The sequence below is a fragment of the Falco punctatus genome (genome assembly GCF_963210335.1).
Source record: "Falco punctatus genome assembly, chromosome: 14".
In the NCBI taxonomy this organism is placed as follows: domain Eukaryota; kingdom Metazoa; phylum Chordata; class Aves; order Falconiformes; family Falconidae; genus Falco; species Falco punctatus.
This window is the reverse complement of record NC_137594.1, coordinates 2,552,165-2,569,524: the sequence shown is the minus strand read 5'-3', so window position 1 is coordinate 2,569,524 and position 17,360 is coordinate 2,552,165. Positions and strand designations below refer to the sequence as shown.

Genomic DNA, 17,360 nt, shown 5'->3' with positions numbered 1-17,360 from the left:
TGGGATGTTCCTCCCTGGTTTTGTCCCATACCCCCACGGTCCCCTCCTCCCACGCACATCTCTGACCGAATGATGATGTTTCTGATTGACAGCTGGATGCTCGGATGCTCTGTGCGCCATCGCGGTGTCCTGTGGACAGTGGCTGTGGGAGAACGTTGGTGGGGCTGCTGTCACCTTTCAGTCATTTGCAAAGCCGTGGAGCTTCTCAATGGTGAAGGTGATTGTGCATCTCCTCTTCCTCCCTGCATCCTGGCCAAGTCCTACTAATGGCTTGAGTGTCTTGTCCTGGGGGAAAAAAAAATCCAACGTGATGGTGATGGCCCAGTTTGGTCATCACCAACTGGTGATGGCCCAGTTTGGTCATCATCAGTTGGTGACAGCGATGGGGCGGTTTGCCCATCACCAATTGGTGGTGGTGATGGCCAAGTTTAGACATCATCAATTTGTCCTCAAGCTGACCTCTGCCAGCACAGCGCTGAGGTCTGAAGGTAGAAGGCTGACACAAAGCTGGGCATATTATATTCTTTAATTACTGTTGCAATCATAATATTTAAATGCTGTCAATGAGAGATAGCTCCTAACCGCAGGCTAGAATCCTTGCCACTTGGGGCTTGTAACTAAAACTGCAGGATTAATTTGATTAATTGATAGAATTATTTTCCAAACTACTCTTTTGTTTATGGAGGCTTAAAATGCTTGCCGCCTGCACCCTCCTGGTGTGTTGCAGAGTGGAGATAAAGTGGCTGAAAATAATTAGTATGGCTTAATTTAGGGAAAAAAATAACCTCAAAAGAATTTTGCAGAAAATTTAAGGCAGCACATTTTACTTTGTTTTGGCAGGAAATATTATGGAGCTGGAAATGGGACTTTTATGTTTTCCCTCTACTATATTTCACCAGGGCAGCAAGCCGACGGGGCAGAGGAGTATTTCATGCCTGGTGGTTACTGTAGCTCTCCCGCACCTCCAGCTTCATAAGCCAGGCACCTGGAAATGAGCCACAGGTTTGCTGCAAAGGATGGGAGCCATCCCCGGGGCCCTGGGCAGGGGGGGGAGGGGGCACCGTCCTAAATCAGCACCCACCACTTTGCAGCACGGGCCACAAGTGGTGCTCGCCTTGGGTACCACTCCTGGTTGAACACTGCTCCCCGGGGAGATGCTACCATCGTCCCTGCATCTCTGAAGGCTGAAATATTTAATTCTTCTCTTTACCTTCTAAATGAGGGGGGGGGGGGTGTCCCCCATCCTCTCCCCCCTGCTTTCACCCACATCCCCCTCCCGCAGTCTCAGCACCAGCTGGGTGGGTGACCCCCCCATCCATCAGCTCCCCTCAGCTCCCTAAAGCCCCTGGGTTTGCTGAGTCCCGCATTAATCCGGCAGTGCTTGTCACTTGGAAGATTGCAGGTCCCCGTCAACGTAATTCCAGCAAGGAAGGCAAAGCTGGGCAGCTTCTCCCAGCTGCAGATTAACTCGCTGCTTGGGGGGTGCTGGTGGCACAGGGGGGCACCCATGGGACCCAGCATGCCCAGGGGTCCCAGGGCTGCACCCCACTGGGAAGCACGGGTGGGCTGCACCATCCGCAGCCCCAGTCCACACCCTCGGCGGAGAGGAATGATCCTGTAGCTGACCCCAGCGGGTTGCAGGGTGGCTGGGTCTGAGTGGAGGGTGCCTGGCATTGCACAGAGCCCCTTAGGGGATTTCTTGGCTTCTTGCCACCACCCTAAATTTTCCTCAAGCTGCTGTTCGCTCTTCAAGCCCCCTCAAATCCAGCCAGCCCTTTTGCTCAGCTGCACACCCAAGTTTCCGAGCTGGAGGTGCTTTAAGCCTCTCCATAAAGCCTGGAGGATAATGGGATCCACCATGGTTGTCATGCTGCTAGCAGGGGCTAAAGATTTATTTTTTTTTTCTTGCTTTTGAGTCAAATCTGGTCGTTCCATGCACAGCAGGAATTGGAACCCTGGTGCTCACATCCCTCTGGTCGTATGTGCGTGGCAGGGACCACAGGCACCCGCAGGCTCTTGCATCCCTGAAGCTGAATTGCCTTCAGGCAGGGGAGCCCTGAGCCTGGGTGGCTGCAGGGTGTGGGGATGGGGGAACTGGGGAGATAATGCAGGAGTGATGCACCCGCCCAGGGACTCCTATCCTGCCAGCAGCAATGCCCCTCAAGCTGCAGCCCAGTTTTGCAGCTCAGCCCCCAGGAACGAGGGGATCGGTCCTTTTGTGAGTTAGAGCATCGCCCCTATAGTGGGAGATTGATGGGGAGAAGGAAATAAGCACTGAGAAATCCCAGCCTTGAATGTGGGGCATGAGAGCTGCTCACCCGCACATTCCCACTGGGTTTCAGTAGCATCCAGCATCATTTTGCATCATTTGTTTTAACTCAAAGACCTCTGCGCTGCCACTGCAGCTCTGGGGAGCCCTGCAGCAACATCTCTGCACGGGACATGCCCAAGTCATGCCCAAGCAGCGGAGGGACATGCCTAAACCATGCCCAAGCCATGCCCAAGCCGTGCCCAAGCCATGCCTAAGCCACAGAGGACCCTGGGCTTCCAGCAGCTGCCTGGGGCTGAGCCACAAACAGGTGACAAGTGGCACCCAGGGCCAGGTTCTGCTGGGTGGGTGGCAGGGCCTACCCATGGTCAGGGGCACCAAGATGCCATTCCTCCCTCCTGGGACAAAAGCAAAAAAAAAACCTTAAAACATTACTTTTTGCATCTGGAAAGAGCTGTTTCTACAGCCCCAGTGGAGCTGTGCCAGTAGGTAATGCCACCAGCTGGGCAGCCTGTGGTCCCGCTAGCACCCAGACCCCCTCAGGGTGCTCAGCGCAGCACCCAGCATCTCTGCCACCCACCCCTTGCTCGTGAAATATGGCCGAGGCAGTGCCTTAGCTTTTCCCATTTACATTCCTCCGCCGACACCTCCTCTCCCTGCGTCTCTAATAATATCACCCCAGATTAATTGGCACTAATACAAATGTACACAGCTCCATAAAAAGATGTCACCTCGCTCACAATGGGGGAAACGGCTGCTTGCACATTATCTCTGCTCTGCAGGCGTGTAATTCACTCCTCGGGAAAACACGCTATTTATTCTGTTACCCTATAACAATCTCTCTGCAAACACAACGGGATCGGAGGCAGAGGAGGGGAAACACCCAGACATGCCGCTGTCACCGGCACCATGCTGGTTGTCCCCATGCAGGGGCACCCATGGGTCCCCCGCACGGCGGGGTGGGATGCGCGGGATGATGGGGCAGGGAGATGCGGGACTCAGGGACGTCCCCACGCTGGGGATCCGGCCCTTGGCCCAGCGTTGTTTGATGTGACTGCAAATTCTCAGGCCTAGGGGGATCTAAGAGGCTTTGGGATGGTGCCAAAAAGCTAATTAAAAGGACACTGGCAAGGAATGTGCGCAGGGAAGGACTGCAACCTGTTTCCTCCCTGTAGCTGGGCCCCCCTTCCCGGGGCAGGGCTGCATGCCGGTGTTCAGCACCCCACGGCTCCATCCAGGCTTTTTTGGCTTCTTACAGCAAGGGCGAGCTGCAGCCCCCCGAGGGTGTGACAGTGGCTGGGGTCTGTCCCACTGGTCCCTCGAGGGATGCTGCCACTGCTGCTGCTAGCACAAAGAGCTGGGAATAGCCAACGCCCCCCTGCTGCATTCTGGGGAGAGGAAATTTGGGCACCCTGTGTGTGTCCGCTCCCGCCGAGCCCCCGAGGTCCATGCAGTTAATGGTGTTGCATTTAATTAGATGGTTTGTCTAATTGTCTTAGTGTAGGCAAACACACCAGGTAAATAACCTGGGTGCTGTGAGCCGTGCCAGCGGGCGATGCCACGCATGTGCTGGAGGAACCCGCTGGCTCTGCAGCACTGCCCCGACCCCAAAACACCCGCGGCTGTGCCAGCAGGGATGGAGACCCCCCAAAAGCTTCGACTCCCCATCACCCAGGCCCGAATGGAGCCAGCACCCATCACGGCTGACGCAAAGCAGAGGCCACTCAAGCCTCCTTGAGCCCAACCCTGCGAAGCCGTGGCAGGGAGCTCAGCACACCCGTGAGCGGTGGTGGGGAAGCGGAAGGCTCTGGAAGCAGAGCTGCCTGCCCTGGGGTGTGATGGTCTCCAGGAAGGCTGCGACTCGGGGCCAAATGAGGTGAAAAACGCCGTCAGGATCCTTTTGGGGGGCAGGCGGCCAAGCGGGGGGGTGAGCAAAGCCTTGTCCTTGGCAGCATCTCCCTCCCTCGATGGTTTGGTGTTTTTTTTCTCCCCTGGAACTCTTCTTAATTCCTAACTTAATTTCTTTTGACATCCTCATTGCTGGCTTGACCTCTTTACTGGAATCATGTGCTGCTTAAAACTCATTATCCCACCATTGGAACAGGAAGTTAATTAAAAACCCTTTAAAAAAAAAGAAAAAGAGGGGGAAAGAAAAAAAAAAAACCACACCCCACGTCAAGGGATAGATGGATGGAGAGGGGACACAGCCAAGCCGCTGTGCTGTGCCGTGTCCCTGCAGCCCACCAGCCCCCCGCTCCCCCGCTGATCAAAAAATGGCATTGGTAATTGGGGACTACCAATTGTCAGTGCTGGTAACCGCCCCCCCCCCCCCGCCCCCCCGAGCTGAGACTGGCCATGGCTGAGGGTCAGGTGTGACAGAAATGGTGATTTTTCACAGAATATTCCCATCACAGACCCAAAATATAAGCAGCTCCTGGTTACCCCACGATTAGCCCTAAAATCACCACCTGGCTGCATGCTCGTGGCGAGGATGGGCTCATGCGGCTGGGGTGGTGCTGAGGGGGGATCCCAGCACCCCCCGTGCCGTCCCTGGGACGTCCGTCCTCCCCAGCCAGCGTCACGGTGACCCTGGAAGTCACAGGTGGGACTTTTTGGACCATCCATCTACAAACCAGCAGGATTATAAGAGGGATTTGGGATGCTAAAGAGGGGCCCCAGGGACCCCACAGAAATGTTTGGGGGGGGGGCCTCAGAAGGGTTTGAGGGTCCCACAGGAGGGCTTGAGGACCTCCAACGTGGGGGGTGGGACCCCAGTGGGGAGGTCTGAGGTCCCAGAAGTGGGGATTGGTGACCCTGTGGGAACTTAGGACCTTCCAGAAGGGGTGTGAAGGGGCAAAGGACAACTGGAACCCCAAAGCAGGGTTTGGGGACAACAAAGGAGGGGTTGGGGTCCCAAAAGGGGGCTTAGGGACCCTAAAGGGGGGGTTGGGAGTTCCAAAGGAGGGGCTTGAGGACCCCAAGAGAGGACTGGAGTGCCAAACGAGCGTGTTGGGAATCCAAATGGGGGAGTTAGGGACATGCAGGAGGGCTTGGGGACTCCATGGAGGGGTTGGGGTCCCATGGGAGTGGTCTGGGGACCCCAAAGAAGGCTTGGGGACCCCAAGTGGGAGTTGGGGACATGCAGGAGGGGTTGGGGACATCGAAGGGGAGTTGGGGACATGCAAGAGGGGTTGGGGACCCCAAGAGGGGGTTGGGGTCCCAAGGAAGCAGCTTGGGGATACCAAAGGAGGCTTGAGGACCCCAAGTGGGAGTCGGGGACACGCATGAGGGTTTGGGGACAGGCATGAGGGTTGGGGACCCCAAGGCAGGGTCAGGACCCCAAAGTGTGGGGGACACCGGTCCCAAGGCAGGGGCCGGGGCCCTGGGGGGGGCGTGTCACCCCAAAATGGGGCTGAGGACGTTCGCAAAGCTTTGGGGACCCCGGCGGCGGACGGCGCCTGCGCCCCCGCAGGGATCGGGCCCCCCCGGCGGGGGGGCGGGCACCGCCCCCTGCCCTGCCCCGCCCCGCCCCACGCCGCGGCGGCAGCTACGCCATCCGGTGGGCGTGGCCTGCGGGGGGGGCGGTGGCCTATGGGCGGCCGCGGCGGTGCGCGGCGGGGGCAGGCCCCGCCCCCGTGGAACGTTCCGCGGGTTTGAGCCGCCGCGGCGCCCCATTGAGAAAATCCCGCGGCGGCGGCGGCGGCTCCGCTCCGCCGCGCACGGCCCGGCCCGGCCCCGGCCCCGGCCCGGCAGCGCGGGCGGGCGGGCGGGCATGCGAGGAGCCGGGGGCCCGCCCGCCGCCACCCACCTGCCGCCCGCCCAGCCGCCAGCCGGGGCGCCGGGCTCGCCCCTCGCCGAGCGATGTCCAGGAGGAAACAGAGCAACCCCCGGCAGATCAAACGTGAGTGTCCGGTACCGGCGCCCCCCCGCTGCCGCCAGCTTTTCTGTCCTACCCCCCCGCCCTTTTCTTCTTTTACTGCACCACCCCTTCGGCGCCAGCACCCCCGCCCCCGGTGGAGCGCGGTCCTCCCCCGGTACTACCTGACACCCCCACTCTGGTACCCCCCCGGGACGGCCCCGGTGGGTGCCCGTTCCCGCTACCGGCCGCCCCGCTTTGGTCTCCGTCGCCGCCGCCTCCCTCTGCCCGCCGCCTCCCCCCGCCAACGCGGTGGCTCCGGTACCGGCTCCCGATGGGGCCCCGATAAGGCTTTAAAATATTCCGTTCTGCAAGTCCCGTCTTGATAACATCGCTCTGTCGGGACGGCCTGAAATTGTGATCTTATCTCCCCCGCCTGCCTCCCATCCAGCGCCGTGAGCAGGGCGAGGGGCACCCCAGACCCCCCGGGGGACTCCAACCCCCCCCCGGTCCCGCCCCGGGCACCCCAGCCCTGCCAGCAGCCCCGAGCCCTGGGTCTGGCACTGTCACCCTGCCAGGGGTTCCCCTCTCCGCACGGATACCCCCGCTGGTGCCACCGGACGCGTGTGCCATCGTCCCCGCTGACCGCCATCGTCCCCGCCGGCCATCCTGGCCTCAACCCTTCGCCCTGCCCGGGGGCCCCTCGGCTCCCACTTCACACCGCAGCCCGGGTGGGGACGGGGCCGTGACAACCTGGGCTGACAGCAGGAGAGACCCCCGGGGGTCCCACAGGCCTTCGGCCACCATCCGTGTTTCCCCGCACCGAGCGGCCATCTCCGGAGGGTCACGCTCCCCACGATCCCGTCCATCGATCCCATCCATTGGCTGGGATCTGGTTTCAGTCCGGTGGGGATGTGCCGGCTGTGCTGAGAAATTCTGCAAAGTGCTGGAAGTTTTTCGGTGATGGGCTGAGCTTGGCTCTTCTCCCTTCCTCTCTGGTGTGTGTATGTGCGTGTGTTTTTTTTCCCCTCGAGTCGATGGAAGCTGGCGATAAGAGGGAGATGGGAGGATAGGGAAGGCTGGCCACCATGTGATAATCTAGCTTTATCTTTCTCTTGAAATAATTGCAAGGCTGAGTTGCACCTACCTGTTTCCCTGCCTGGGGTGATTGCTCTGGTGATAAAGCTCAGCTAGACTTTTACCCTGGTAGAGTTAAAAATAGTCCCAGCTGCCTCCTATTATTTTTTTTTTTTGGTGGTGGTGATAGTTTTCTCCTTTAGCTTTATCCAACTTCTGCGGCTTTCTTTCGGCAAAAAGCCCGGCTGCCCAGCGATCCCTCCCTGGCTAACCCCAGCTCATTAAACCGGGAGCGTTGAGCGAAGCGCGCAGGAGCGTCGCAGCCACCAAAATAACGCCACCGCTGTGGGTGACAGCTGCGCGTGGGGGACACGCCGACGCTGGGGTGCCCACCTGGTCCCAGCACCCACCAGCGTGGCCCTGGGTGCTGTGGAGGAGGGGGGAAACGGAGCTGGATGAGGCCGTGGCAGCTTGGCTGGGCGAAGGCGGCTCGTACCTCCTTCCTCTGCTGCTTTTCTGCAGAGATGTGAAGAAATGATAAAGTGGGAGGCTGATCTCAGGCCGCCAGCGATGGCCAAAACTGATTAAAAGCTGAAAGCTTGGAACCCTTCCTGTATGTGTCAACATGAAAACAGTCATTAGAGCCGGCGAGCGCGGCGAGAGCGCCTTGCCGCTGCCTCCGACAGCTCTGCCCGCCGAGGGAAGGTATGCATGAATCAGGGCTCCGGTAACCAGACTCCTCTCATGTACAGACCGGACCTGTTTCCACAAAGTCTATCCTTTTTATCATCTCAGCTGGAGCATTAAAAACCTCCTCCAGATTGGTATCTGCTGATTTTATTTTCCTGGGTGACGCTATGTTCTTGCTCTGGCTTCATCTCTTCTGGGGTTTGGGTTTTGTTTTTTCTGAAAGCTCGATGCGATGCACAGATAGGCTCGCAGGGGAGATCGCTGGGCGAGCGGGCGATTGCCAAGAGCGATAAGACAAAGATCAGACACCGGACTATATTTAACCGGCTGCTTTAACCTTCTTCTTTGCTTTTTGGGCTGGAGCAATGTAATGATGGAGGGGTCTGGGGGTACCGGTGAAGCAGGGTCCCTCCAAGTCCCCCTCCCCGGCAGCACTCGCTCTGCCCACAGCACCGCTGGCACGCGGTGGTGAGGCTTTGAAAGCCGATTGCATCTAGATGGTGGCTTCCAATAGCGGAGAAAACACCCAGAGAATTTTATTTATTTAATTTTGCAGGGTACCTGCCCGGGGAGGACAGTTGCTTTTCACCCCCTGCTCCATCCGTGGCTGTACAACCCAGCAACCTCCCTGCAGCTGCTGCTGCTTTATAGGGGTTTTGTTTTTTCTTTCTTTTCTTTTCTTTTTTTTTTTTTTTTTTTTTTTCTCCCCCCTCTGTCTTTTGTTCTGCTGGTAGATAGATGTGAGGGGCTGATAGAGAGCAGGAGCTGATCTCCAGCCCAGATAGCCTGTTATATTTATTAACTTCAAACATGGGAGCGCGGGCACACAGCTGATGCGCCAGGCTGCTGGCAGCTGCCTGTGCGTGCACTCGCAGCGCCGGGTCTTCCGATGGGGGAAACTGATAAGTGGGAGATTGATCTCATCTTGCTGATGTGCCTCTCCCTCTGTTGTTCTAATATAGATATTATTCTTTTGGGGTTTTTTTCCTTCCAAAATTAACTGGAAGTGAACATTTTTGTAGTAGTTGCAGGGGCCTGTTGGTGGGGGTTTTTTTTCCTCCCCCCCCCCCCCCCCCCCCCCCCCCCCATTTTTTTTTCCTTTCTATTCTGCTTTCAGCTACAGTAGATCTGAGCTCCTGATAAGTGCCCAGGCCTGATCTCCATCCTGATAGAGATTGCCGGGGAAGATAAGGACCCCTTATCTCTCCCCACCAGACCTGAGCAGGATTCGCTACAACAACAAACACAGCAAAGAGAGGCGAAAGGGCTCCAGCAATTTGTTCCATTGCAAATGTGATTAATGCAGGTGCTTTAATTATCTGATGGGGGGCAGCTGCGTATGTATTTTCATTTCTCAAGGTGTGGTGTTACCCCCCCCCCCCCCCATGTGTGCTGTGAAACAAGCGTTGAGAGCTGAGCTCTCCCCAGTGCCTGTTATCAGCTGCAGATGTTGCATTAGTTTGATGAGAGCTTTGACTTTCCTTCTTGATCATTATCTCCGGTTCTGCTCCACAGCAAGCGCAGGGGCTGGGGAAGGGTGGCAAAAGCACCGTCATATTTTTTTGTGTGTGGATTTTCTTTAATTGCTATTAGATGGTGTTAGATAACAAGTGCATCTGCTCTGTTAAACCCTGCCACCTCTTGATGAAGTGGTTTGGGCTGGGTGTTTTGGTTTTTTTTTTTCAGCTTTTGTTTTTTGTTTTTTTCCTTTCCTCTTTTGTAAGCTCAGCGGTTCTCTGGTCCTGCAGGGGGTTCTCTGGTCCTGCAGGGGGTCGTGGTGCCGAGCAGGGGGTCGTGGTGTCTGCCGGACTGTGGGAGCCATCCTTCCCAGGGGCTTGGAAAATTGCGTTTCTTGTAAAGATGACAGTGGCCAACCCGGTGTCTATTTTTAGCTGCGGTGTGGTGAGCTGGTGGCATGGGATGCTCCTGGCACGCCTCCTGCCCGCTGCTCTCCTGCTCCCTTTGCTTGCTGACTCGCTCCTTTCCTTTCGGTCCGTGCAGGTGACTAACTGCCTCCACTTGCTTTCCCCCGACCACCACCTCCCATCACTACGATGATGCTGCACTTTTCCATCACCACCAGCCTCTGTGCCTCAGTTTCCCCATCCGCACCTGCCAGGGAAGGGATGCTCTGGGCTGGGGTGGGCGGTGGGGTGGGGAGGGTTTGCTGATGGCTCCCCAGAGATGAGCTGGGTGCCAGCAGGGCCTCCCAGCTCTGCTCCCAAAACCAGTATTTTCTGCACCTCCTCAGGGGCTGCCTCAGCACTGCAGCCCCCTCCCCATGCTGGGCTCCTGGCATCCCGAGGGTGGCATCCCTGTGTCCCACATGTCTGCTACACCCACTGACACTGCCTGCTTCCCTGCCAGCCCCTCCCCTCTTGTGCAAGGCCCCCCCGAGGCATTTGCCAGCCCTGACTGAGTGGCATCCCAAAGTGATGGCTTGGTGTTGGCAGGGATGCAGGCAGAAAAGCCCTGTGGCACATCTGCTCCTGCAGCAGTTCTGCCCATCCCAGCTGCTGCCAGACTCTTGGGATGCACTGTGGGTGACACTGGGGGCTCCCAGAGGTGAGGGCCCATCGTGGTCCCCAACAGTGGGACGAGGCATGGGGTGACCCAGGCTGGGCTGGCGATACTGCAGTGCTGGTGGGATGCATCTGGCAGAGCCGCAGCCTGCCGTGGTGAGCTCTCCCAGCCATCGCCAGCTGTTTCCTGGTGGTAACTTAGCAGCACCACAGGGAAGCCACGCTTCTGCTCGGTGGAGGGTTTGGACCAGCTGCAGGAGACGCTGGAAGAAGTTTTTCTCCTCTTCCATGACCAGTGGTCCAGGTGTGAGCATCCCCACAGGCCCTGTGTCTGGGACAGGGGTTGACACTGTGCTCAGCAGCTGGTGACCAGTGGGACAGCATGCCTTGACATCTCACTGGAACAGTACATCCATTTACAGGGCTCTGGGCTGCCCCATGCCACCAGCCCCGTGCTTTGCTGCCCGTGGGACATGTCCCAGGGCATCCTGCAAGCCCGTTCTGGGACCCTGCTTGGGGTATATCCCCAGCATGGCCCTCCCTGGCCATCTTCATCTCTGCATCGGGCAGGGAGGATGCATGCAGGATGCTCAAAGGGTGAGTGCGTGGGGTACCTGGCAGCACGGCAAAACCTGTTCTGCTGAGAGCCCCGGCACACGTCCCTGCCGGCAGCCGCAGGGCGGGAAGGTGCTGGTGGCTGCGCCAGCGAGGCTGCGGCAGCTTTGGCAGGCGGCTGCTTCCAGGGCCTGTGGGTGCTGGGGTTGGGTTGGTTTGTGTCTGCTGCCACTCTTCCACCTCCTGCAACCCTGGGGGACACCCCCGCATTGACCCCTCCCTGAGCAGGCGTGAAGCCATGGTGATGCCTGCACCGTGGGGACCATCCCCAGCATCTCATGTCAGAGCAGGAAAGTCACCTCCAGCTGGGATTTACGGCTCTGGATCTGAACTTGTGCTGTTGGGCAAGGTCTTATTTTCCATCGTGAATCATGAGGCCACCTAACAAGCTGCAGGTTCCCCTTTCGCCAAGTTGCGAGCCGGCCAGCTCAGCAATCAGGGCTTGGGAAGAAAGCAAGCCTTTCCTCATGGGTGTTGCAGTGGATTGTGCAAGGTGATAGTGCCACGGTACAGGTGATCCGTGGGTCCTGGAGAGGGGCAGCCCCGTCCCTCGCAAGGGAGTCAGCGGAGCCACCCAGCGATGGCAGCATCCCAAAGACAACGTGGCATCAAGTCACTGGGGAGCCAAGCCTTCCAGCATCACTGTGTCCACACGCACAGTCTGCAGCATCCCTGGGGCATGCCATGCTGTGCGACGCTCCCAGCCCTGTGTCAGCTGTGGAGTCGACACCGCCCGCATCCCTGGGAGAGGAGGGACAACGCTGCCCAAACTGGGAGCGGCAAGGCCAGCACAACCTGGGGAAGGAGCCACTGTGCCCTGCTTGGGATTGGTGAATTTGGGGTCACATACACCTGTTCTGGGAAAAGGAAGAGGATGTTTTCCATGCATGCTGTCCGTCTAACTGTTTTAAAATAAATTATTTGCCTTGGAAAATGCTGGCTAGGGTGATGCTGCAGAGAGAAAACCAGCCCAGATGTTCCACACGGCAGCACAGGCTAGCACTGGGACCCGAGCCTGCCCAGCAAGAGGGATGTGCGCGGCTCTGAGCACTGGTCAGAGTAAGTGGGGGAGATGGCAGGAGCGGAGAAACCTTGTGCTTTTAAGATTTTATTATTTAAGAAGAAAAAGTGGAAAGCTCCTCTCTGCCAGCCCCACATCACGCTCCGGCTCTGACTCCTATGGCTGTGCCCAGGGCATGGAGTTTTCTTCCTGGGCGGAGAAGAAATCGGCTCCCCACTGTTGGAGAAGAGCAGGAATAGGAGCAGGAGGCCAATATATATATATTTTTTTATTATTTTTTTTTTCTGTGACACGTCCCATGACTGTTTTTGTTGCCTGACTCAGGGCTTTTGGACGCTCTGGCTTGGCCAAGCTGCTGTCCCGCTGCTTATTTTATCAGGAAAGTTCAAGTGTTTCGGGGGTAATACAGTTCCCTCTTCCGATGGCTGCCCGGCAAAGGCTCTGCATTGTTCCTGCAGCAACATGTTTTTTTGGAAGGGATGAAATGCCGAAAGGAATGTAACTGCTGACCTTGGGCTGCAGTGGGGTTAAGGAGTGTGTGCCTATGAGTCACTCCAGATAAGAGCCTTCCACGGCTTTTTTCCTCCAAAATAATTCTTTATCTCCTCTTTCTCACATCAACATATTTTCTTGACATCTCCCGTTTGATAGCACGTGGAGGAAATGTGCTCCTCTAATTTGTTCATCTGATGAAATGTAGATGCATTGTTTTCTCTTGTCCTTGGTGAGCTGGGGGTTGGTGCCCGGGCCTTTGGGGATGCTCAGCGAGGTCAGTGCCTGGACCTTTGGGGATGCACCTCGGGGTCGGCACCAAGAGCTTTGGGGATGCTCAGCAGGGTTGGTACCCAGGGTGCACATGCAGGGCTTTGGGGATGTGCCTCAGGGTCGGCACCTGGAATGTGCAGGAGGATGCCCGAGCAGGAGAGCATCACCCTGCGCATCACCCAGCTCAGGGGACTACGGGGAGGAAAAGCTGCTTTTAGCTTCCCCCCTCCCTGCTCCGCCGGGAAGTTTGGCCGCTCGCTCGCTTCTCTGTCTCCCAGCTGAGGCCTCTCATGCTACTTCCAGCTCCTATGATAATGCGGAAAGTTGAACTGGCCCCATTACTGCGCTGCGATGGTTGCCTCGATAACGCCCCGATAATGGCAGCGATAGCGGCAGCTCGGTAGCCAATGGCTCTGCCGCTCCTCCCATTAACATTCCCCACCACGGACCGGCTCGGAGCTGCCTATCTGCTCTCCATTTCCACTCCTCCGCTAGATAAGAATGGAAATACTGACTTCATAGCTCACTGATTAAAGTGTCTGGATTTCTTGATAATACACAGATAAATTATGTTTTTCAAAAAGAAGGTAGGGAAGGGAGTGCGAGGGGAGGGAAAAACCTCCAGTCCATTTTTATTATTATTTTTTTTTCCTTTCCCTCTTTCTGGCCATGCCCTGTGGGTTGGGGTTTTTCTGCTCCAGAACCCCTCCCCAGCCTGCGACCGGGGCTGTGCTTTCGGGGACGGGGGACGGGTCGTGGTGGGCAAAGAATTTTTGGGAGCCATGTGGATGGGGCGCATCGTGCATGCAGTCACATCCCCGCACTGGGATGGAGATGCTGCCCTCAGCTGCCAGGGACCCGATCACATCACAGGGGTGTTTGGCTTTGGCAGCTGCAGTGATGCCACATGGTCGGGATGCCGGTGCTGGCTGCAGCATGTCGCATGGGCTCTGGCTGTTCCCAGGGGCTGGCAGCCGCCTGGCAGGGCCCAGGGATGCTTGGGAAGCATCTACCATTCCACACCCATCTCTAGCCTGAGCCGTACTCGTTCTGCTGCTGGATGATGCCTGGTCCAGCAGGATGCTTTGGGACCAGCCTCATCCCGCTGGCCCATCCGGGCTTAAAAATAATGTTTGAATTTCCTCACTCATCCCCACTGGAGCAAATGGGGCTTCCAGACTTTTTGGTTCCTTGCATTGGAAAAGGTATCGACCGCAAGAATCTAAGTTTGTTTCATCTAAATATAAAACTAAAGAGCAAACAGTATAAAGTTCATTTTTTAATGTGCTGCCCCATTCCAGTTGGGCTGCTCTCTTTATTTTTTTTAGGGGAACTGTGATAAAAAGCAGTGATAAAGCCAGGACTGTTTTGTGTAGGAGTCGGTATCTGTGTTATCTATCTCCCTTTTTCACTCTCCGAGCAGCTCTGTTGTTTTTTACTCTTATCTCACTCCACCAAAATGCCAAGAACAGGAAAAAAAAAAAATCAAAAAAAATAAAAAGAGGCAGCGCAGGCACACGCGTTTGCACAGAGGCAAACTCGGCGTCCGCAGAGCTGGGTGTGAACGGCCACGCTGCTTGGAGTTGGAGGAAGAGGAGGGCTGGGGGTGCCAGGTGAAGGTGCTGGCGATGGAGGGGCTGTGCTACAGCAGGTGCTTGCACTGGTCCGGCAAGGGCAGCGAGGCCGGGGGGTGGGGTGGGGGGCTGTAGTGGTAGGGGTTTTGGGGACAGTGCTGTCCCAGCTGCTGTTGGTGACTTTCATCTGCCAGGCTTGGTGCCAGCAGCCCACCCTGCTTCTGGCAGGTGGGCCACCCAACCGTGCTGTACCCTCTCTGGGTCCTTTTCTGCTCCTGGACTGGAGCACCCTCGCATCCTCCAGCCCCCACTGGTGCTGGAGTGTTGACAGGAGAGCCCGAGGTGGTCCAGGATGGCACTGGGCACCCTGGGGACAGCAGGGACACCCTAGCTGGAGCATCTTTGGTGATGGGTCTGGTGGCCTTCTGGGTCACATCCACCATCCCCCCTGTCCCCATCCCTCCATCTTTGTCCTCGCCTGGTGCTATCATGGACTGAAGGTCTCAGGGTGGAGGCTGAAATCTGTCCCCATTCCCTTCCCAGCAGCTTTTGGCAGTGGGATGGTCCCAGCAGACCTGAAACGGCTTCCCACGGGGAGGGGGACGGCTCCAGCGCGGCATCTCTGGGGTAATTTGTCGCTAGATTAGCAGAGAGCTTGACCTCTGTCCTTGCCGTCACCTGGTATTGATGGGCTCTGCAGGGCCACGCTGCTGGCTGAGCATCCCCCCACCCCCAGCCATTCCTGACCGGAATAGCTTTATTCCGGGTGGGAGAAAAAGGACCATAATTGAGGGGATTTTCACCCAGAAAATCTCCCTTTGGCCAGCAGCAGTGAAGGCACGCAGTGCAGGAGGTGCGGTGGCCGTGCCACCTTGCACACCCCTGGGCAGCTGGAGCCTGACCTTCACGGATGGAGCTCCTTTCCGTGTTGGGGGGCTATCCAGCTGCTCCCTGCCTGTGGGCTCGCACCAGGCTGCCCCAATCCTGCCCAGATCAACACAGGGTTAAACATCTCAAACTGCTCTTGGATGGGGATTGGGATGGGGGACACCCTCGGGACCCCCTGGTAAGGACCGGTCCCTCTCTGCTGGCTGCAGAGGGGCCCCAGCAGCTGCCTCAGTTTCCCTTCCGCACGTTGAACATCGTCTCACCCCAGCTCCCCGCCAGCCGGGAAGGCAGGACAATGTTAAGCATCGCATCCCCTTCTCACGGAGCAATCTGCTCCCATCCATCTGATGTGCCGGGGCCGGGGACGGCTCTATTAGACTCTCTTCTCTCTTAAAATCTATCAGGGCGTTATCGACCCCATCTGAAACGTAAAGTCACTTCATTGTCATTGTCCCTGTATTTTCTTTCTCATTATTTTCCTGTGCCCCCCGCGGCCCGTTCCCCCAACCCCCCCAGCTGCTGTTTGATATGATGTGGGCTCTCTCGCTATTAGTATTAGTAATCGCGGCCCCTGAAGTGAAACAATCTCCTGTAATCTATCAGCGGTTTATCGGCCCTATCTGAGCGCCGGGAATGGCTGGGCTCGGCGATGGCGCCATGCTCGGCCGCTGATAAAGTTACAGAGTTCAGGCGGTGATGAATGTTAAGTAACTGCACCCCGCGCAGATAGGATATGGACTTGGCAGGGGGAGCAGCTCCGGCTGAAACCAATCTCTCCCCTATCAGCAGGGCTGCTTTTTCTCAGGCTCTGCTTCTCTCCGGCTCTTTTCTTCCCCAACGGTTGCAAGTGGGGGCTCCCCCGGGGCAGCGCTGCTGTGGATCGGGGAGGGATGCCGGGGGTGCTGTGCCCCATGGGTGGAGCGGTGGGGTGCTCTGCATCGCCGCCGTGGGGATGCCAGCCCCGGTATGTTTTTGGGGTGGTCAGGATGCTGCGGACATGGGCATCCCCCCTATTGGTAATTGTAGCATCCCCCTGTGAGCACTCGCAGCATCCTCCCCCACCGTAAGCAATCACAGCATCCCTGCCACCTCCATTCCCCCACTAGCCTTCATTCCTCTCCTAGATAAATTAGGCCTAAATACGTTATAAATTTAATCATAAATTATTGTAAATACCCATCATGAGCATTCACAGCACTCGTGCCCCACCCCATGAGCAATCACAGCATCCCATACCACCTTCATTCCCCCTACTATCCCTCATTTCCCCTCTTGGATAAATTAGGCCTAAATACTTCGTAAATTTAATTATAAATTACTATCAGACCCCTCCCCCCCTCGCCAAGCAATCGCAGCATCTCCTCCCACAAGCAGCTGCAGCATCCCACCAGCAATCACAGCATCCCCACTACCTTCATTCCCCCACTAGCCTTCATTCCCCTCTCCTGGATAAATTAGGCATGATTTAATAATAAATTATTACAAATACATTATAAATCCCCTCTCCATCTACCAGTTCCCCAAACACATATTTTTTTTTTCTCCTTGCCCTTTTAACACAGGGCACCGCGGGAAGGGTTGGGGTGAGTTTTATCTGGGGGTGATGGAGAAGGGCCCCATATTAGAGATAGGTACCGCTGGAGCCAGCCCCAGCCGCTATCGGCCCCGTGCATGGGGCTGATATTGCATGTGCCGATATCCGCAGGGGGAGCCCGGCCCTAGGATGCTGCAGCCAGACTGATAGGGGAGAGGGTTGATTTGGCCTCAAAAAGGTCCATTTTCCTCCGGAACAGGGGTCTGGGGGCAGTGTCTCGCCTGGGACCCCTGATTTTGGAAAGCATTGCAATGTAATGCTGGATCCCAGCAGCAGCAGCAAAGGGGAGGGAAAAAATAACTCCCTGGATAACGTGACCTTTGAGGACCCGCGTCATTTCCCAGCCACCAAAACCTCGTTTGCCCTCAACTGTGGAGCTTGGCATCCCCGATCCTCGGAGAACTGGCTTGGGGGCACCTGAGGTCGTCAGAAAAAGCAAACTTTAATACGTACTGGGGAAGAATTGGGTGAGAAGAGGCAGGCTGGTGT

At 56.9% G+C, this 17,360-nt stretch overlaps 1 protein-coding gene across 3 annotated transcripts in view; it reads left to right on the top strand.

Moving 5' to 3' along the window:
- The first annotated feature begins 345 nt into the window (after positions 1-345).
- The window catches only part of ZFPM1 (zinc finger protein, FOG family member 1), a 39,765-nt gene continuing 22,750 nt past the window's right edge, over positions 346-17,360 (top strand). The window contains exons 1-2 of one of the 3 annotated variants that reach the window (XM_080410628.1): positions 349-6,170; positions 6,704-7,907. Coding sequence is in view for 2 of the 3 variants with exons in the window: in XM_080410629.1 (XP_080266755.1) it covers positions 6,131-6,170 (40 nt within the window). In the remaining variant the exon portion in view is untranslated. Of the gene's footprint in view, positions 6,171-6,703; positions 7,908-17,360 lie in introns of all 3 variants that reach the window. The other 2 variants (XM_080410629.1, XM_080410627.1) reach the window with 2 other exon arrangements.